General features: G+C 42.7%; 1 protein-coding gene across 1 annotated transcript; it reads left to right on the forward strand.

The window, feature by feature from the left end:
- Nucleotides 1-19,906: 19,906 nt before the first annotated feature.
- Nucleotides 19,907-22,267, forward strand: LOC131257692 (aquaporin TIP2-1). The gene is made up of 3 exons (XM_058258510.1): nucleotides 19,907-20,119; nucleotides 20,916-21,166; nucleotides 21,724-22,267. The coding sequence occupies exons 1-3, from the start codon at nucleotides 19,993-19,995 to the stop codon at nucleotides 22,090-22,092; spliced, it is 747 nt and encodes a 248-aa protein (XP_058114493.1). The 5' UTR covers nucleotides 19,907-19,992; the 3' UTR covers nucleotides 22,093-22,267.
- Nucleotides 22,268-22,911: the final 644 nt, after the last annotated feature.

A 22,911-nucleotide genomic window follows, 5' to 3' on the forward strand; every position in this document is an offset into this window, starting at 1 on the left:
TGACCATGTGTGGCCAGTAAGAAGGAAGGATCAATGAAGGGTCGCTATGCAAAAGCCTCGAACGAGTCAACGACACATGAAGAGGACGAAGCAGTATCACCCATCATGTCCTAATCAGCAACCTCATCTGCCAAATGCTAGCTAGGGACCTGTCGATAAAGTGACTGCTCTGCCACCCATCGCTAATACGGTACTGTTGCCAGAGGAGGGGCCCAAGACTCGAGATCCAGAGCTTTCGCATACAAAGAGCCCTGCCAGGAAATCCAGACTCATCTATACAAGGCAATCAAATCAGAAGGAAGAGGGGCATGCCCAAATCCAGAGAAGGCGAACTTAGAAATATCCTGCCAGAAACTAAACTGATGAAGGAATCACACTGGATGGTTAGAGCAGTATCTCCGAAGACCTAGCAGCAGTAAAGGAGTGCGAGCTGCGCTGCAAATTAATGGTGAGCGACAGAGCCAGGTAGCCTCCCAGCTAATCTCCCACCCTCGAAGTTGAGAGAGCATGCGGCGGTACAACGACTCAGTGGCCTCAGCGCCGAGGGAAAGGCCATTAAGCAATAAAGATAGCACATCATCGCGGCGGGAATCAGGCCACACAAGCATAAGGGTCATGTACAGGTATTCCCATAACCACACCTAGGAGAGGAATAAATCAAGCTCAAGTTGCAAGCAGAAAATGAAGGAAAAGAAAGAAGCAGAGCAAAGAGTACCTGAAGGAATGAGCAGTAGCCCCGGAGGATATGCGTATGTCCAAGAGAGCACTCGGTCAGCCCCAAGAAGAGCTCCGCCACACCACAAGTAAGACACGGCGGAAGACATCCAGCAAAACTGCCAGCGATGACTGTCTCCACCCTGAGAAAAACAACTCAGCCAAGACACAAAATATCAGTGCATTCAAGCACTGGAGCTGGCGATCCGACCCAGGACCCCCTCAGGCAGTAGAACAATGATCATACAGGACCTTGAGCGTAAGCTCACCGGTCTCACCCTCTGTAACACAGAGAGCAGTAAGAAATTCAAACCAGAAAATCAGATCAGTAGAACGGACCGGTTCAGACGAGGGAACATAAAGCTCCCGGGTCAGGGGAAGCCCAGACAAACGTGAGAACTCCTCCAATGATGGGCCCAGCTCCAGATCATTAAAGGAAAATAGATTCAAGGAGGGAACCCAATCGTACAAAGCTGCGCTCAATAACCGCCAATCTAGGCGAATCCGGTGGAAGTGAAGAACCTTTTTAAAAGCCCAGGGAGCTTAACTCAAAAATCTCCGACTAGGTCAGGCTCTCGATCCAGATATGCAACCTCTTAGTAAAGGTGCTGCATGGCTGTAAACGGCAAGTCCGAACAGGCACTCCCTCTACAATCTGAAGCCCCGAGTCCATAGGCGAATCGTTAAAGATAGGCATTCCCTCATCTAACAGGTCTATCTCATGATGATGGAAGAAGCCAGCCTCACCCATCGTATCCCGTAAAGTGTCCTGAAAAGTTGTAATAGACGGGCCCGAGCCACCAACGATCGCTACCTCAAGAGCAGTCTGAAATGAACAAGCCCCAGGAACTGCAACGCCTAGTGCATCCCAGTAGTTGACAAGATCTGTACCCTGGAGCCCGACAGAAGCCGACTGTCCCATCACTACCTCAAAATCTGCACCAAAGATCTGACTCAGGCCATCCACAAGAAGTCCATCACCTGTCAGATCCAAGCCACCCAAACTGCTGAGATGGGACCCGCCACCCATTCAGGCCTAATCCACCACATCCGCACAGTCCATCAACGCCATACTACTATTCACACCACCCATAACCATCCCTCCATCAATCAAACCATCAATCGCCATCGTCGAACCATCCTCACCATCCAAACCATCCATCCCCACCATGCTAACATCTCCAAATCCTAGTGGTACATCTGATATGGACCCATTAAAACCATCCAAACCATCCAACCCAACCTCATATCCTCCATTAATGGTGGTAGGGATCATGTCATAAATGGCATTGATCTCTCCAAAAGAACTCATTACACCACCATCAACCTCCATTAGTCCATTCATAAATGAATCTTCTCCACCATTTATGGGCCCACCTACCTCTTCACCATTAATAAATCCATCAACCCCCTCATCATGATCACCCATAGCAGCCACCAAAAGGAAAGAAAAGACAAAAGGAGAAAAGGACAAGGGAAAGAAGGTACAACAGAGAAAGGGACAAAAGAGAAGGATCGGATGGCCTAAGCAAAAGGAATAAACAGAAAGGGACAGGAAGGAATGAACAGAGAAGAAGAGGGCTTGTTGGAAGAAAAGATGAACGGAGGCGGTAATTGGATTACCGCTAACGGCATTCGGAGTATCGTTGCAGGAATTGTCATCACTGAATCATTACAGCACCTGACAGAACAAGTAGAATAGGCGAAAGTCAACGGACGATAGTCGGACTACCGCCTGGGCCCAGTTTCGAGCAAAATTCCGGCAGGGCCCACTCCAAAGGGATGAGACCAAGTAATGCACCTCCACGTGCTCAGTTGAATAAAAAATGATCATGAGAAGACCAAAGGAGGCAACATTGAATAACTGAAATTTCGTATAAACAAGAGGATTACACAGCTGGTAACAGGATACAATGAACTAATCGTCATCGGGAAGATAAGTATCTTTATCCTTGCAATTAAAATGAGGTCCCATGATTCCTCCTCCAGCAAAACGGGCACCGCCGCTTGGAGCATAGCCAGGCTGTAGGATCGGACCAATGCCGTACTGCTCACACCAGGAGCTATACTCTCTGTCCGGGTCAACGAGGGCACTGGCCTCAAAACCCTCTAAAGCAGTGGTCAACTCCCTCTCGGGCACGGATCTCCAATCAGATGGTCCGGATGACGGACTAAGTGGGACCAAAGGGCTGCCGGTCAGCTGCCAAAAAAGTCTCTCTCTCAGATACCATTTCGTCACATGCGGGTCCTCCAGAATACGACGACTTCGTGAGGCCTGAAAGGCCTCCTGAGCTCCAGGAGTAAGCACTGCATTCTACTGGAGATATGACCTAGTGTGAAACTGCAAAAGGGAGAAAAAGGATCGGCAGATAGGCAGAAAGCAGCACGTGGGCAATACAGGGCAAGACAAAACACTTACATCATTAGGGACAAGGGCATTAATATTCGACCTCTAGGCGAGATTAGAAAATATGCGCATGCGGCTGCGGTTATCCTTGTACCACAGCATCATGCGAGGGAAAGGGGGCCAATGATCAATCAAAATAGGTGCTAAATAGGAAAAATGGTCGAAAAAGTAGACCTGCGCCAAAGTCGCGATCAGAAAAGGGCACACCAGACCATTCCCAAAGAAAATAATGCAGAAGGGACATCAAGAAAGTACCTCGATGACTGGATAAAAGCCAGTCAAAGATCGGCTGATACAACGGCTGGACATGTCCAACCCTTCGTACAAATGAGCCAGGAGGGCCGCATTCCAGTTGTACAGTGTGGAAAAAGTGATATCTGCCACAAGTGACAAAAGACGAGAACTTACAAGCTCATTCCTGTGGCAGAAAATCATCGCTCCCATAGTATACAGAATCAGGGCACGAGCCTTCGCCACAGCCGTAGCTTCAGTCTCAGGAATGCGTCTGGTAAAATTCGACGACAACCACAATAGCTTGAATCGATGACCTGAAAAATCTGTGGCATCTGGCATCATCCCTAACAATTTCATCTAGTCATCCTCAGAAGGTACTGGGAGATCATCCTCAAAAGGAATGGATCCCCCATCATATCGGAGACCCAGCTGCATGTATATATCATAAGGTGTGAGTCTCAGTGTGTCACCGCTCGGTCAAGGCAGATAAAAGGGACATGTTCGTCTTACTCAGACGAACTCGAAATAAGTGCACGAATGAAGTATGCTCTAGCACCTCAAAGAACAGAGGCTGCGGATCATGGAACCAATTGGCCCAGTGTGTCCTAACCCCACGCCCTCTAAGAATTGCAGGTGCACCGCCTTCCCGAGCTATATCAGAAAGATGCCGACCTTCTCACGGCAGACAGCATGGATCAGTTGACTGGCGAGAAGGACCGGCCTCATTCCTACCATGACGAGGCATGCTACACAAACAAAGCTCACAGGTAAATGCCCTTCTCACCAAAATGTCAAAAGGACCAAACTCATTTTAAAAGGCCCATTTCAAAAAGATCATTCTGAGGCCCAGGCCCATTTTCCAAGGCCATTTCCAAAAAGACCCATTCCAAGGCTCATTTTCAAAAAAGTCAAGGCTCATTTTAAAAGGCCCATTTTTTAAAGCCATTTCCAAAAAGACCCATTCCAAGGCTCATTTTCAAGAAAGTCAAAGCCCATTTTAAAAAGGCCCACTTCCAAGCCCATTTCAAAGGCCCATTTCAAAAAGCCCATCAAAAGACCCAGGCCAAAGGCCCCTTCCAAAAGGCCCACTTTCAAGGACCACTTGCAAAGCCCATGTCCAAATTCATTTCAAGGCCCATGATTGGGGCCCATTTTCCAAAGTCTCTTTCAAAAATCACCACCATAACAAGTCCATGCATCTGGACACATCAAGATCATGATGTCGGACCCACTTGGAAAATCCCATCCGTCCATCATCCACAAAGTAGTCAACTAACAAGATCTATACCATCTACACACTCAAATAGGCCCCAGATCATCCATCCAACGGTCCAGATCATCCAAAAAATAATAATAAAACAAAAAATAAAAAAATCTTTAAATAAAAGGGTGGGGCCCCTTTCTTATCACACCCCACTCCATCAAAAACAAAAAAAAATAAGTATACAACAGAAAATTCAGCCAACAAAAATAGGAAATCCAACAAGATCTAATGGCTAGGATCAAATCAAAACAGATCAAAGGTCCTGATCGTAGCCTTCCCAAAGCTCATGGAGAAATCTAACCCACCAAGAGCTCTTCAAATGAATGGTCCAACAAGATCCATCAAAAATCCCCTGACCAAAATTACCTGAAGATGGGAAGGAAAATGTAAGAAAACACAATCTTAAAAAACTCCTTCAAGATAGCTTCCAGGGATCACAATGGGGTCCCTGGACGACCCAAAGGCCGAATTCAAATAAGGGCGGAAGATACACCGGATGGATCGACACACGCCATGGACCAGCGGTCTGTTTGACGGATAGCGTACCGTCCCCCCATGCCCATTTGCATTAACCGGTCCTCCCTTTGGACCAGTGGATAAAAACCAAGAAAAAAAATAAAAAATAAATTAAAAAAATAAAAAATAAATACATACATATATATATAGCAAAAATATATATAATAAAAGATTCTTCACAAAATCTCGTGATAAATTCGAGTTCTCACGAGAAATCGAAAATCTAAAAAAATAAAATAAAATAAAATAAAATAATAAATAAATAAATAAATAAATAAATAAAAATAGAAATAAAGTAAATCCCCAGGGAGTATAACTTCAAAGAAAGGATGATCCTTCTAAAACAAGCAGCCCCATTAATTTATTAGTGGATACCATCTGAATCTTCAACAAATAAAAACTGGACGATGACGCCCACCTGCGAAGTCGAACAGATATTTTCCAAAAAATATATTTTCAAACAAAATCCCCAAGGAATCTAGGTCCAAAGGGAATAGCTTTCAAATAAAATTTTTAAAAAAACGCACGCGGCACTCAGTACACTGAGGAATCTTCCATATTCTCCAGTTGCGGTCAGTGCAAACAGCTAAATAAGATTCAATCTCTCCCGATTTCCCCGAAGGATGATCGAATCCGTACATGATACATGTATGACCGGCCCGATCCCTATATCTGGACAGTTGTACGAATGCCAGTAGAAGTGAATGGATCTATCTCTGGGAAGAATAATCGAAACTCAAAGTGACAACAATCTATTGTAACCAAAGTATTAGAATCAGTAAACTGCATGACAAAGGATTACCTGCACATATCTAGTCCAGAATGTTCAGAAATTTTGATTGAGTCCAAGTTGGCGTAGTGAGTTCCCCGTAAGGCCGCACCAACGCGCAGGGCAACCAACCACTTTGACAATCAAACAGACCAAATACTCCTAGGGTGATTACGTAGCAAAGGACACGACAGACCAAACAGTACGGGAATCCTCGTAAAGCAGCACCAATGTGCAGAGGCCTTACCTTTCAGACTTACCCTCCAATGCTATTAACAATCTGACGTGAAAGGGTTGTGATTGGTGACCCGTAAAGCCACGACGAATGCGTAGGGGACAATCACAACGTTTTCCTCAACCCTCATGATATGTGCAAGTCATCTCTTTCCAAACAGTTAACTGACAATGATACAATGACAGACAACAGATTCGAATCACTATCCTTTCTGACCAGAAGGGTGGGGTGTCCATTTGCTTTGGCCTTCGGTTGCTCGTAACCTAGGCCAAAGAGGGGCATCTGTAGACACCCCACCCAGGATAACATCTTGAAAAAGGCTAAGACATGCCAGGAACCATGATCACACCTTAAACCAAACCCTAATCCTAGTCTAAACTTAACCCTGCCACAAAAACCTCAAAACTTCCAAACCGAGACCCAAAACCTTGATCCAAACGTTCAATCCATACACAGCCCCTGCCTATACCTTATACCATGACTAGAACCCATTACCCAAGCCCCAGCCAACCTGGCCGAGTCATAAAACCCTAGAAGGAAGCCATCGTTCGAACCAGGCAAAGCCCGCACGCGCGAAACCGACCCGAACAGAGCCCGGGCGGTAGTCTGACTACCACTAGTGGTACTCGAAGTGCCGCCACATGCGGCTCGCATGTGAACAGCTGTCCCAGCATCCAAAAGTGAACTTTCTCTGGTATTTACCCTCCCCATCTTCACTATTTACCATTTTACCGGCCCCCAAAGCCAATGGAAACGTGCCACGTGGCACTCCTCTCCCCCTAGCCAATCACAAGCCTCCATTTCTTAATTTTAACCCTTACGTACCCCCTATTTACAATAATGCCATTGGAGAAGGCTATAAATAGCCCTCTCCTCTTCTCATTTGAGCCATCCCCAACAAGTCACTTCACATTTTCAAGGCTAAGTGAGAAAGAAAGGGAGAGAGTGAGGGACAGAGTGAAGGAAAGGGAAGGAGCTCCCAAGCCTTCAACGATCTGAAATTTTCAGCCACCCCCTAGCCTTCTTCTCAACCTTTTCAATCCATAAATCTAGCCTAGATTGATCATGGTTCAATCCATACCTTAGCTCACTCAAAGATCAAGCCAAAGATCCATTCATTTTACATACAAGCATTCATCATGACATCTGTTCCCTTCTCAACCCCCCTGCTCCTCTAGATCTCTAGTGAACATATGCTTTATGACTTGCTGTACACCGGATCCTATCACATTAGAAATTCCTAATGATCTAGTCCATTCTTCTTTACTTTTTTACATAAGCATCATTACATCCGCCTTCTAGACACGTCGTTGGATGTATGCTCTATGGCTTGCCAAAGTCTCGAATCTTGCTACATCAGAAATCTGCGTGTATGCCTAGTCTCATCTCGACCACAGCATACATCATCCCTTGAGATTGTTTTACTACACTAAGTAGAGACCGTACATTTGTACGGGCAGAGAGGGTGCCTAACACCTTTCTTCTTTGTAACCGAGGTCCCTTACCCATAATCCCAGATAGCAGACCAGGAATCAATCTAAAGGAGGGAAGTCTTCAGATTTCTCCGACTTTATGTATTCCGCAATTCTAGCCGACTGTGGGATTATGAGATTATTTGGCTAGTGGCGACTCCAACATCCATAATCACTCATATTAAAAACACTAATCAGCGTGGGCGCCGATTTTTCAGTGTCTACAGCCACATAACAGAAAATAATGGTGAGTGTTGAAACTTTCTATGCTCACTGTGATGTTTGTCAAAAGTGGACAGATCCCAAGTCAGGACTTTTTAGGCCTATGGTGAGCTGGCCAACAAGGTAGATGGAATGGATCACCCTATTATGGGCCTTCACCTATGGTACAGGTGGCAAGATAGTAAAGGAAGTGAACATGTGAAAAGCACGATCCATTTAACATGCCAACAACGATCCATGCAAACCACGACCCATATGGGCCCACATTGATGTATGTGTATAATCCATGCCGCCCATCCTTTTTACCGTGTCATTTTAGGGGTAAGGCCTAAATATTAGCCTGATCCAGCACTCGTGTGGGCCACAAAATAAAAAATAATGGTGACTATTGAAACTTTTCAAGCTCACTGTGATGTTTGTTAAAAGTGGACACCGTCCAAGTTAGGACTTTTTGGGCCCAGGACGAGCAAGCCGACAAGGTGGATGGATCAGATCACCCCGTTGTGGGCCTTGAGCTATGGTACCAATGGTTTGGTAAAAAAGGAAGTGAACACGTGCAAAACCACGATCCATACAACATGACCACCATGAACCATATAATATGGCAACTACGACCCATGCAAACCACAACCCAACTGAGCCCACATTGATGTATGTGTATAATCCATGTCGCCCATGCTTTTTACCTTATCATTTTAGGGGTAGGGCCCAAATATCAGCCTGATCCAGCGCTTGTGTGGGCCACAAAATATAAAATAATGGGGACTATTGAAACTTTCCAAGCTCATTGTGATGTTTATTAGAAGTGGACACTGCCGAAGACAGGACTTTTTGGGCCCACAACAAGTTGGTCGACAAGGTGGATGGATCAGATCACCCCATTGTGGGCCTTAAGCTATGGTACTAATGGTTTTTGTAGAAAAGGAAGTGAATACGTTAAAAACCAACCACGATCCACATGACAACCATGACCTATATAACATGGCAAATACAACCCATGCAAACCACGACCCAAATGGGCCCACATTGATGTATGTGTATAATTCATGCCGCCCATCCTTTTTGTTGTATCATTTTAGGGCTAGGGCCCAAATATCAGCCAGATCCAGCGCTTATGTGGGCCCTAAAATAGAAAATAATGGTAACTATTGAAACTTTCCAAGCTCACTGTGATGTTTGTTAAAAGTGGACACTGTCCAAGACAGAACTTTTTGGGCCCACAACAAGTTAGGCGACAAGGTAGATGGATCAAATCACCCCATTGTGGGCCTTAGGATATGGTACCAATGGCGAAGTAGTAAATGAAATGAACATGTTGAACCACGTTCCATACAACATGAAAACCACGACTCATATAAAATAGCAACTACGACCCATGCAAACCACGACCCATATGGGCCCACATTGATGTATATGTATAATCCATGCCACCCATCCTTTTTGCCATGTCATTTTAGGGAAAGGCCCAAATATCAGCTTGATCCAGCGCTCATGTGGGCCACAAAATAGAAAATAATGGTGACTGTTGAAACTTTTCAGGCTCATTGTGATGTTTGTTAGAAGGGGACACTGTCTAAGTTAGGACTTTTCGGGCCCACAGCAAGCTGGCCGACAAGGTGGATGGATCGGATCACCCCATTGTGGGCCTTAAGTTATGGTATCAATGGTTTGGTAGAAAACGAAGTGAACATGTAGAGAACCACGATCTATACAACATGACAACCATGATCCATATAACAGGCAACTATGACCCATGCAAACCATGATCGATACAACATGCAAACCACGATCCATACAACATGACAACCATGACCCATATAACATGACAACTACGACCCATGCAAACCACGATCCATAAAACATGCAAACCATGATCCATATAACATGACAACCACGACCCACGCAAACCACGATCTATACAAAATGACATGGCAAAAAGGATGGGCGGCATGGATTATACACATACATCAATGTGGGCCCATTTGGGTCGTAGTTGTCATCTTATATGGATCATGGTTTGCATGAGTCGTTGTCATGTTATATAGGTTGTGATTGTCATGTTATATGGATTGTGGTTTTCATGGGTCTTAGTTGTTATGTTATATGGGTCATGGTTGTCAGGTTGTATGGATCGTGGTTTGCATGAGTCGTAGGTGTTATGTTATATGGGCTGTGATTGTCATGTTGTATGGTTCGTGGTTTTCAACGTGTTGGCTTCCTTTTCTACTAAACCATTGGTACCATAGCTTAAGGCTCACAATGGGGTGATTCGTTTCATCCACCTTGTCGGCTAGCTCGTCGTGGGCTCAAAAAGTCCTAACTTGGGCACTGTCTACTTCTAACAAATATCACGGTCTGGAAAGTTTCAACAGTCGCCATTATTTTCTATTTTGTGGCCCACAGGAGCACTGGATCAGGTTGATATTTGGGCCTTACCCCTTAAATGACATGGCAAAAAGGATGGACAACATGGATTATACACATACATCAATGTGGGCCCATATGGGTCATTGTTTGCATGGGTCCTAGTTGCCATGTTATATGGGTCGTGGCGTGGTTTTGAATGTGTTTACTTCCTTTACTACTTAGCCATTGGTACCATAGCTTAAGACCCACGATGGGGTGATCCGATCCATCCACCTTGTCGGCCAGTTTGTCGTGGTCCAAAAAAGTCCTTTCTTAGGCAGTGTCCACTTCTAATAAACATCACAGTGAGCCTGAAAAGTTTCAACAGTCACCATTATTTTCTAATTTGTGGTCCACACGAGCGTTGGATCAGGCTGATATTTGGGCATTATCCCTAAAATGACACGACAAAAAGGATGGGCGGCATGGATTATACACATACATGAACGTGGGCCCATTCGGGTCGTGGTTTGCATGTGTCGTTGTTGCCATGTTATATGAGTCGTGGTTGTCATGTTGTATGGATCGTGGTTTAACGTATTCACTTCATTTACTACCTGACCATTAGTACCATATCCTAAGGCCCATAATGGGGTGATCCATCCACTTTGTCGGCCAGCTTGCCGTGGGCTCGAAAAGTCCTGACTTGGGCAGTGTGCACTTCTAATAAACATCACAGTGAGCCTGAAAAATTTCAACAATCACCATTATTTTCGATTTTGTGGCATACACGAGTGCTGGATCAATCTCATATTTGGGCCTTACCCCTAAAATGACACAGCAAAAAGGATGAGCGGCATGGATTATACACATACATCAATGTAGGACCATATGGGTTGTGGTTTGTATGGGTCATAGTTGCCATGTTATATGGGTCGTGGTTGTCGTGTTGTATGGATCGTGATTTTCATGGGTCATAGTTGTCATGTTATATGAGTCGTGGTTGTCATGTTATATGGATCGTGGTTTGCATGAGTCGTAGTTGACATGTTATATGGGTCGTGGTTGTCATGTTGTATGGACAGTGGTTTTCAACGTGTTCACTTCCTTTTCTATCAAACTATTGGTACCATATCTTAAGGCCTACAATAGGGTAATCAATTTCATCCACCTTGTCGGCCAACTTGCCGTGGTCCCAAAAAGTCCTAATTTGGGCAGTGTTCACTTCTAAAAAACATCACATTGAGCCTGGAAAGTTTCAACAATCACAATTATTTTCTATTTTGTGGCCCACACGAGCGTTGTATCCAGGCTGATATTTGGGCCTTACCCCTAAAATGATACGACAAAAAGGATGGGCGACAAAAAGAACCTATCACCTTCATCAAGTACTTGTGATCTGAGAGCTTCCGTCGTCCACTCATCTACTATGTCGTCGAGATGGTAGGCAACATCTTTGACCTTCTCTAACTAGATCTTCACAGCTCTGTCCTTCACTCGCCGTGACTCAGCATCTTCAAGCACAAATTGAATCAAGGTAAACGTACTAGAAAGGCTTTCAATCTTGTCAGCGACACCGACCAATGAAGATACCTCTTCTCCAAGAATTCTGTTCAATTTCTCTAATGCAAATGAAACCAGCGAATCAACCATTTTTTTCTTCTTTATTTCTCCTTTTGGTAATGGGAAGAAAAGAGGAATTTGTGAAGGCTAAAAAAAAAATCATAATTCATTCTTAAACCCAACATAAGTAATTCTAAAAGCCAATCTTTCATGGGGAAAATGTTAAAAATACCTCTTCTAGTAGTCCACTAATACTCAGGCCTTATTAGCATGTGAAACATAGGTTATATGGGTTCAATAAAGTATATCAACCTAATAGTAATTTTGGTGTCACAATTTTAACATACTAGGAGAAAAACAAATATCCGCTTAATCTAAAACGTCTATGGCTCCTTAAAAATTTTTGATGGTGGGCATTCAATCAAGACTATTTCATATGATCTAGTCTACTTGAGATTTGGATCAACCTATTATAAAATAATCTTGAAAAATGAATGGACAATGTGGACACAATACATACATGATGGCATGCTACATTGTGGCTGCGCAATGGAAGCAATGTCGGGACACTGTAAAGTTAGTAAGAAATCCACTCCTCCACCCGTTTTCCAATCTCATGTTAAGGAAACAGTAAGGATTGAACATCTACTGTTAAAACATTAGTGGGAAGCTAATATATTTTTGTTTTCAGTACATCCTGATAGCAACGACTTAATGAACGGCTTGAATGGCAAATAATAATTGCGGCATAGCCCCAAGGCGCTTCAACGGTCGACAGGTCCAATTGAATTTTAGATCTGCCTTATTTTCAGGCTCATGTCTTAACATTAACTAGTAAAGTGGGTAAATGGAGTAGATAACGCACCCACAAATTACTCGATTTCAGGTTGATAATGCACCGGCCCACTTTGGATGTCTATGTTATACCTACTCTGTTAAACGGTTGTGCCAGCTGTCGTCGTCGATTGAGCGGAAGGATTGGCTGGTGTATTGACGTCAGCAAGTTTTGTGGGTCCCATCATAAGATATGTGTTATATCCAAACCGTCCATCCATTTTTCGAGCTCATTGTAAGGGTTGAGACCAAAAGTAAGACAGATATAAAGATCAAGGGGACCACACTGTAAAAAGCAGTGTTGGATTGAACGTCTGCCATTGAACTCCTTTGGATTTCACATAAGTTTTGGATCAATATGAAATTTGTTGTTCCTCTTCATCTAGGTCTTTGTGACCTTATGAACAGATTGGATGGAAAATAAACGTTATGGTGGGCCCTAGGAAATTTTTAACGGTGAAAATCATTATCTCCACAGCTATTTATGGTGTGGTCCGGTTGATAGATTCTAAAATGATCTTGAAAAGTGCATGAACGGTGTGGATATAATAAATACATAATTGTGGGGCCCATGTAACTTTGATCTCCTTTGAACCGTTCGTACAACTCGGAGCTCGAGGAGCGTAGCGCTTGCCTTCGCTGCTTCGCACGACCAGTCTGGGAAGCGGATTGGCTGGGCGCGGATTGGCTACTGACTTGAGTAGCGAGACTGTTACTGAAGTGACGTTACCAATTTCTGTGGGCCCCATTACGATGTATGTTTTGTATTCACGCCGTCACGCCGTCCATCCATTTGGAGAGATCATTTTAGGATAAGATTCAAAGAACGAGTCACATCCCAAGATCCAGTGCACCTCACCAGAGAAAACAGTGGGGAGAATGACACTACCGGTAAAAAGTTTTAAAGGCCACCGAAATTTTAGATCAACTGATATTTATGTTTTCCCTTTTTTTAATGTCTTTTTTAACTTTTGAACAGGTTGAATTTCGAAAAAAAATCATGGTGGGCCTTAGGAAGGTTTCAACGGTGGCCATCAATCTTCCCGCTGTTTTCTTTGTTGGGGTCCACTAAAGCTTTGGATATGTCTCGTTCTCTGGGTCATGCCTTAAAATAATATCTCCAAATAAATGGACGTTGTGGATACAACACATATATCATAGTGGGGTCCAAAGAACTTGTGACGTCACTTCAATAGCTACTCTCACTAATTAGTTGGTGTACCCCACACAAGCTACACCGGCTATATACCGCTGTATTAGTGTCATTAAGTTTTGTGGGTTTGATCATGAGGTATGTGTCATATCCAAACCATCCATCCATTTGGCGAGCTCGTCGTAAGGCTTGAGATGAAAAATAAGACAAATCTAACTATCAAGTGAACCACACTGCAAAAAGCAGTGGGGGATTGAACGTCTATCATTGAAACCCTTTTTGGAGTCACAGAAGTTTTGGATCAATATGAAATTTATTTTTCCTCTTCATTCAGGTCTTTTCGGCCTTATGAATAGATTGGATAGAAAATAAACACTATGGTGAGCCCTGCAAATTTTTTTAACGGTGAAAATCATTATCTCCGCTGCTATTTGTGGTGTGGTCCCGATGATCTTTGAATTTGATTCATTTTTTGTATAATACTCTAAAATGATCTCTAAAAATAGATAAACGATGTAGATATAATAAATACATCACTTGGGGCCATGTAACATTGATCTCCTTTGAACTGTTCGTACAAGTCAGAGTTCGGAATGGAAGCGGATTGGCTGGTGTACCTCACACCAGCTATATAGCTGCTGTATTGACGTCAACAAGTTTCGTGGGTCTCATCATGAGGTATGTGTTATATCCAAGTCGTCCATCTTTTTGGCGAAATTGTCTTAGGGCCTATTTGGCCGCACAGATTCGAAAGGATTGGAAGATAGATCCCGGGATTGGCCAGTTATATAGCTGCTGTATTGATGTCAACAAGTTCTGCGGGTCTAATCATGAGTTATGTGTTATATCCAAACTGTCCATCTATTTGGGGACATATCAAGTGGACCACACTATAAAAAGTGAGATTGAACGTCTATCATTGAAACCCTTTTTGAGGTCATAGAAGTTTTGGATCAATATGAAATTTGTTTTTTCTCTTCATCCAGGTCTTTTTCACCTTATGGACAAATTAGATGGAAAATAAATGTTATGGTGGGCCCTATAAATCTTTTAATGGTGAAAATCATTATCTCCGCTGCTATTTGTGGTGTGGTCCATCTAATTTTTGGATATAATTCATTTTTTGGATAATGCTCTAAAATAATATCTAAAAATAGATAAACAGTGTAGATATAATAAATGCATAACTATGGAGCCCTTATAACTTTGATCTCCATTCAACCGTTCTTACAGCTCGGAGCCCGAAGTGAGCCCGTGCTCGTCCTCGCACGACACGTGTCGCACTTACAGCAGCTATATAGCTGGTGTGTGGTACACCAACCAATCCGCTTCCCGGTTGAGCTTATTTAAAATCAAATCAATCAATTAATCCTAGCCATCCAATTAATGGCTATCAAATGGACGGAGGAAAGTAAGATAAATGAGTGGTTGAAATTCAATTGGAATCCGATGGTTAATAATATCTTCTCAGTGCGCTCCATCCATCATTGGATCCATGATTTTGACAGTTGGATTGCCGTACAGCTGTCCCATGTCCACGGTTGAAGACTCACCGCCATGTTTTAAATGGTGTAAAACAAACTCATCTCTCCTCCACAGAATCGAGGAAATTCAGGTCCCAGTCACATCAAACCTAGAGATTTCAGGTGGTTGATCTGATGTTTTCCACCACCCGCAGCCCAGATTTGAAGATCCCACGATCTCTTTGTTCTGTATGGGAGATTTCCAAGTAATCACTTATCCTTCGCAGTGATAATCTCTAAGGCCTACTTGGGAGCGTGGGCTTGGAACCGAACACTCAGGGGGTGTTTGGAGCACGGGATTAGATGGGTGTGAGTGGGATGGAATTGCCAAAATATACTGATGACAACAGGATTGTCGGCTAATCCCATGGCTTGGAGGCCATCCCACTATGTTCGGATTGGCTACTCATCTTGCCACACAATCGGTCGGTGCTCTGTGAGCCCCACCATGATGTATGTGTTTCATCAGTGCCGTCCACCCATTCTTCCATGTCATTTTATTGTATAAGCTCATAAATGAGTTTGATCCAAATCTCAAGTGGACTGCACAATTGGCCCTATGAGGTTTTTAATGGTGTAATTCAATTGCTACTGTTATCCCATGGTGTGGTTCACCTGAGGTTTATATCTACCTCATTTTTAGGATAAAGCCCTAAAATTATATTTCAAAATGGATGGACGGCATGGATAAAACACATACATTATAGTGGGGTCCACATAGCACTGACCACTAGTCACATGAAACCCAATGTAGGATTGCATAAACTCTTGCCCGGCGCTGATTCCCATAAGGGGCTTCACAACCTATATCTTATGTGAGTTCAAAACAGGACCCTGCAATGACCCATGAAATCTTAAAACCCACTCCCATCTAATCCCATTTAAACCCATGTGCCAAACACCCCTTTAGAATTTGAAACCCCCTGGATTTGACATCCTCCGAACATGTTTGGCACCCTAGAGTGTGAATCAACTTTAATCCAAAAGTAACTATGCATAGTATATTTACTGGGGTTTGAATTGAATTACTAAATCAACCTCAATATCTCTAATTAGTGAGATATGTAATTTTTTTACACAATAGCTGTGATAAGTTCGCTAAAATATATGCTTTACCCAAAAAGATGAAATTTCAAGTCTCGGATGGGTCACAAGCATAAGATCATGTCTGAGTGACTAACCAGCAATTTTTAATCATTCGTTTGCTTGGATAATGTTTGTACGGTGCTAAACAATGTTTGGACAGTACTGATTTACATGGACAATGTTTTGACGTTGTCGATCATCATTAGTGAGCCATGTGCCCAATAAAATGATAGTGTATAGTGACACATATATTACACCTGTAACTATTGAAACGATTTTAGGTGTAATCCAAGGGATTTAAAACTCCTCCAAGAGGGGATTTGAAACCCCCATTTACTTTGTGCTGCCAAACAATTGGGGATTTGAAACCCCCTCAAATCCCCTCTAATCCACTGTGTCAAACGACACCTAAGGGCCCGTTTGGCCGGTCGGATTGAAAGGGATTGGATGGTATTGGAAGGGATTGGAAGTTAAATCCCGAGATTGGACTGGCGTGCCAAACAGAGTCGGTGATCCGATCCCAATCCCATGGATCTTAAGACAATCCACTGACAACACCATCATTACCTTTAAATCCCATCCAATCCACCCTAATCCGTCCAAATTTGCCTGAGACGTGTTTGGTTCGAGGGATTGAAAGGGATGGGAAGGTTTAATCCCGGGATTGGCCGGATGTGCCAAACAGACTGTATATAGCAATCCAGGGATATAGCAATCCCATGGATCTCAAGACAATCCACTGGCAACACCATCATTACCTAGAAATCCATGCCATCCACCCTAATACCATTCAATCCCTTCCAATCCACCCAGCCAAACCGGCCCTAATAGTCAGTTTAGATCATCAAGACATAGCCCTACAAGTATAAATCCGCAATCTCCTGCAACCCATGAATCCTATAATTCATCAATACAAAATGCAATAGTAAACTTTTTTTTTTTTTATTTTTTTAAAGACCCGGCGTCAATCAAGCGTAATATAAACAAGACCCTTTCAGATTCCATCTGATCCATCCTTATCCTGCCGGCCACAGCTTCACCTACTGACCTTAAAATACAAATATAAAAAGAGGCCGGTCCCTCTACAAGTCCTCGTAGAATAAGCTTATTCTACAGGTGCTGGGCTTGGGTTCATCACCAAGATGTGCAGATGGCATCCAACTCACGTACTACGTGAGCCTCTTTGTGAAAGTAGGATGCCGAAAAAATCAGGTTGATCCAACCCTCATATGGGCCACCATGTTAACTTGTAGGTTTTTGGATGGCCATACTTTATTTTCTTAGATGGAGCCCACTTTGTTGTTGTATATACTCCATCCAACCTGTGAATTATATGAGTTCTCACTTGATGATTGGATGCCGGAAGTTTAAGGTATGTTCAACCACAAGTTGGGCCACACCATGGAAAACAATGGACAACCATCCAAAAAACTCCAAGTTCACATAATGGTCAGATCAGACTGATTTTTGAGATTTATAGGCTTTCACGATGGGGCGACCCTGCTGAACCGGTTGGATGCCATACACATACGCCTGAGGCCCCACATGAAGCACTCTTAGAATAATCGTATTCCACACGTGCTTGCACAACAAGCGGCCTCGTCAAAAAAAATATCAAAACAAAACCAACCAATCAACACTATATATATATATAAACAGCCCACGCGCGCAGCCTATTTCACCAAATCTTAGGTTTTAAGAATTATATATAAATGAATGTAAATGAATGTAAATAAGTTATAAATATTACACTTACATCATGTGTGAAAATGGAGAAATACCTCTCTTAAATCATACATGCATGAAATAGGATGAAAATGTATGGTGGTAAAATCTGTGGGTCCCACAATCATATACATGTCTGATCTATGCCATCCAAATGTTTTACCATGTCATTTTAGAGTATTGACCAAAAACTGAGGCAGATTGTAAGCTTAATTGGACCACACTAGAAGAAGCAAGGGGATAATGACTTGCACCATTCAAAACCGAAACCTTCCTAGAGCCCATAGGGTTGTGGGGCTGTCATCTAACCTATTCATAACGTCACATATGCATGGATGAAGGATAAATATAAATATTAGCATGGTCCAAAATTTTCATGGCCCATGACAAGTTTTCAATGATAATAGTTCAATTTCCTTTGTTTCCTCCGTGTAGTCAACTTTAGCTTTACACTTGGCTCACTCTTGGGGTCATAACATAAAATGAGCAAGTAAAGTAGATAGACAGCGTGGATTAAACATATATATCAGTTGGCCCCACAATATTTAATGCATTCATTGTAGCTTTTTTCCTTGTCGTGGAGCTACGCCTTCCAAACATGAGTAGTTGTTAGCTTCAAGGGAAAGTAAAAGAAGAGAATTACCAATGTAAATAATAAATATCAATTTGCAGCCTATTTACATTGTAATCCAATAACTAAACAGCCCAAGAAGAAATGCTCCAACAAATCTGTGAGCCAAACTGCTCCTAGTTGCATCGGTTTACTTGGACAGTCGATCAATCAATCTGAACTGTTCATTGAGTCTTGAACTCATTTGATAAATTAGTTGCAAATAATAGCTCCGATCCGATGATCCAATCTATCCTTTATTTTATCTTCTCTTCTATCGGTACCATCCATTTTTTCCATTACATAGATGGGATGGTTACGATTACCTAACAAAAGTGCTTTTTAAAGATCATAAGCAATCCATGGGCTCTAGCAAATAGATGGATGAAAAAGTTCGTTGGACCTATTTTGTGTAAAAGGCATTGACCGTTCATATTAGAGATCATTGATCTAATGGTTAACATTTGTCGGATTAGAATGACATTTGCATACAGGCACATTCAAATGTGCGGTGGACCTAATGAACCGTCTAGATCAATGGATTTGATTGTCTACATGACTGGAGATCGCTGGATCATTTCTAAAAGTGGGTCAACCACGTCCACGGGTCTAACATTTTTGTCCCTTTCTTTTCAATTATTTCACTCACGAAGTGGGTCCCACCTCCCTCCCCTCCTTTTGACAATTCTCATCGGTCGGTCACGTGGAGGGGATCATTCATTTGCTTCCAGACATTTCCATGAAAGCATGTTAGTGACAGCTAGGATCGGATAATTTCACCACCTCACTCCTCATCTACAGTCCATGTCACAAGGAATCATTAGGCACTCGACCCGAGTATATGCCTTTAGAACTGGGGTCTAAGGATCGGTGATCCAAGCCGTTGATCCAATGCGCCCCACCCTGATACTGCTTGGCCTAAAGTGATGGTGTATTTAGAACTTAGAAGACACTAGCCATCGGCTCTTTTTCAGATGAATATGGACGGTTCTTGTATTTTCTTTCTTAGCTCTGCATTTCCAGGCTATGGACTGTACCATCGAGAATATTTTTGGAGAGGAGGCCAGTGACATTTGGGCTCGCCAGACCAACCGTCTGGATCACTAAACCATGGGCCCCACTGATATAACATAAACCCCAGGATAGAAAAATATCCTCGGGCGGGTACCATGTAAGTCCTCCTGCTACACATGATGCACGACATGGTATGTTATAAGGTAGAGACGTGTATATATGTGATAGAAGCGGCCCGTGTTTGAGTCTATCGCCTTTGCTTATCTGTCCGTCCATCTCTAGGTCTTGAGAGAAGGTTGAATCCAATGGCCGGAATTGCCTTTGGCCGCTTCGATGACTCTTTCAGCATAGGCTCATTGAAAGCCTACCTTGCAGAGTTCATATCGACCTTGCTCTTTGTCTTTGCTGGAGTTGGTTCAGCTATTGCCTACAGTTACCTCTCTCTCTCTCTCTCTCTCTCTCGGTTACCTCTCTCTCTCTCTCTCTCTCTCTCTCTCTTAGCCAATATTTGAAAAACAAAAGATTGTATATCAATATGTATATATAATACACGTATTTGTATAGATATTATAAAGAGATAAAATGATTATATACTTAAACCATGATTTCAAACTTGAGTAGGCGCGTGACTCGGTCACTGACTGGGTCGAGTCGACCTGGAGAGCCCCGATTCAACAAGGTGGGTTATTAATAATAGTAAAAAAAAATGATTATTATATAATGTTCTTCTTCTCCTCCTCCTAATATTTACCTAAATACCCTTTTGACTCGTCCTACTCCTTGAAACCAGGCCGAGTTAGTCGAGTTTCAAGTTGACCCAGAAAAACAAGGCCAAGTTACATGCAAACCCGGGCTAGCCTGGTTCGACCGACTCACTGACAAATCCCATGACCTAGTCAAGTTGACTCGGTCGTTTCCCGAGTTGACCCACCTGGTTTTACAATGTTTTAAAACCATAGTCAAATTCATGGGAAACACCTTGAGTTAGTTCTTAGTACACGTGCAAACATACAGACCTGCGTGAAGTCACAAGTACCTCTTCAAGGATTTCTATTATTTATATTTTTTCTTTTTCTTTATATATATATATATATATATATATATATATATATATATATATATATATATATATTGTAGTCCATTTTTATTAGAAAGAAGCTTAGAATTGTATAATAATTTTAGTAGGATTAGTGTAAAGAGATTATGACTTAATGGTGGCTATTTCCAGATAAGTTGACATCGAGCGCTGCTCTCGATCCAGCCGGACTTGTTGCCATCGCCATTTGCCATGGGTTTGCACTCTTCGTCGCTGTATCCGTTGGTGCCAACATCTCTGGTGGCCATGTTAATCCAGCGGTCACCTTTGGATTGGCCCTTGGTGGCCAGATCACCATCCTTACTGGGATCTTGTACTGGGTTGCCCAGCTCGTTGGCTCCATCGCTGCCTGCTTCCTCCTCAAGGCTGTTACAGGAGGCCTCGTAAGAATTTCTTTTTCTTAAGATGGTCTTGTTGTGTTTCCTATAACTACTCTTATGCACATGACTTGGACAGTCTAATTGATTAATCTGAACTGTTGGTTGAGTCCAGAATACATTTTATGGGAAACCAAGAAAAAATCATACCAATCAGATGATTCAATCCATCTCTAGTTTAGCCTTTATTTTATAACCGTCCATTTTACAAGCCATGGTTAATAGATGTGATACTTTTGAATCATAGTCAATTCATGATGGCCCCAGCAAACATATCGTACATATTGTTGATTGTACTTATTGTAGTCCTCGGGACAATATAATGTCATGGTCCCCGTCTCCCTCAACCATACAAGGTGCCCATACCGACCGTGATCAGAACAACTCATATGGTGGAGGGCTCAAGGATTAGTGGTCCCACCGACTATCAATCACTCAAAATCAAACGTATTTTAGTACGTAGTGCATGTGTATCTGTATTTACGTCCAAGAAGAAAAAGATGAATGTTTGTGAGTATGCTTTCAGAAGAGAATATTTGATTATTGTCATTTTCCTTTTGTAGGCAATTCCCACTCACACCCTAGCTGCTGGAGTAGGAGCCGCTGAAGGAGTTGTGATGGAGATCATCATCACCTTTGCCTTGGTCTACACCGTATATGCGACAGCTGCCGACCCGAAGAAGGGAAGTTTGGGCACCATCGCCCCGATTGCTATAGGTTTGATCGTTGGTGCAAACATTCTCGCTGCGGGTCCATTCTCAGGTGGGTCCATGAATCCTGCCCGTTCATTCGGACCAGCGGTGGCCAGTGGAAACTTCACAGACAATTGGATTTACTGGGTGGGCCCCCTCATTGGTGGAGGCTTGGCTGGTCTCATCTATGGCTATGTCTTCATGTCCTCTGAGCATGCTCCTCTTTCCAGCGAGTTCTAGTTCCAATTCCACTTTCTTGGAATAAAAGGAGTAAAACCTATTTTAGCTTTCTTTCCTTAATTTTTATGTTCTTTGTATGTGATCTCTGCTGTGTATTGGATTGTAAGTAGCTTTAGAGCTTTTGTCTGATCAATGGTGTTTTTCTTGTGATGTATGAAATGGCCCACTTTGTTTTCATGCTCTGCTCCTTTTCAGCTTTAGCGCTTTTGTTTTGCTTTCACCTTGTTTTTAGTCCTTTTCTTGCTTTTGATCCGTTGGTGGGCCACCCATGTAATCAATGCATGGGCAGACTACTTCTATGTTAGTCCATCATCATTAGTTTGAAATCGTGGTGACTCATTATTCTCACGTGACAATTCCGTACGGCTATCCAGAATCATCCGATTTGTGGGATACGTTGTGGATGGTGCATATCTCTAAAATGATACGGATTAAGAATCTTAACCACCCAATTAATGGCTATCGAATGAATGTTTAAAAATAAAATAACGGTGGTCTGAATTCAAATGGCAAAACCTAAGTGATATTATCATCTTTTGTGTGATTATTTATTTATATCTTTTTGTGTGTTCTCTATCCACAATTGTGTCAGCAATGTGGACGGTCTGGATTTCTGTACAACGGTGAAATGTTTGCGGTTGAGGAGTTCCACCAATTCTAAGATGGTGGTGAACTATCATAAGAGTTTAGAGGACAATCAGTGGAGGAGATATCCCTTTGGAATATGCTCATGAATGAGCGATGCGGAGAAAGGGTTTCGTGTGTCAATTTGTACGCCGTTGTGTGTGAACGAAACATCGTTACAGCCCATTCGTGGTG

Source organism: Magnolia sinica, chromosome 1 (assembly GCF_029962835.1).
Source record: "Magnolia sinica isolate HGM2019 chromosome 1, MsV1, whole genome shotgun sequence".
Lineage (NCBI taxonomy): Eukaryota > Viridiplantae > Streptophyta > Magnoliopsida > Magnoliales > Magnoliaceae > Magnolia > Magnolia sinica.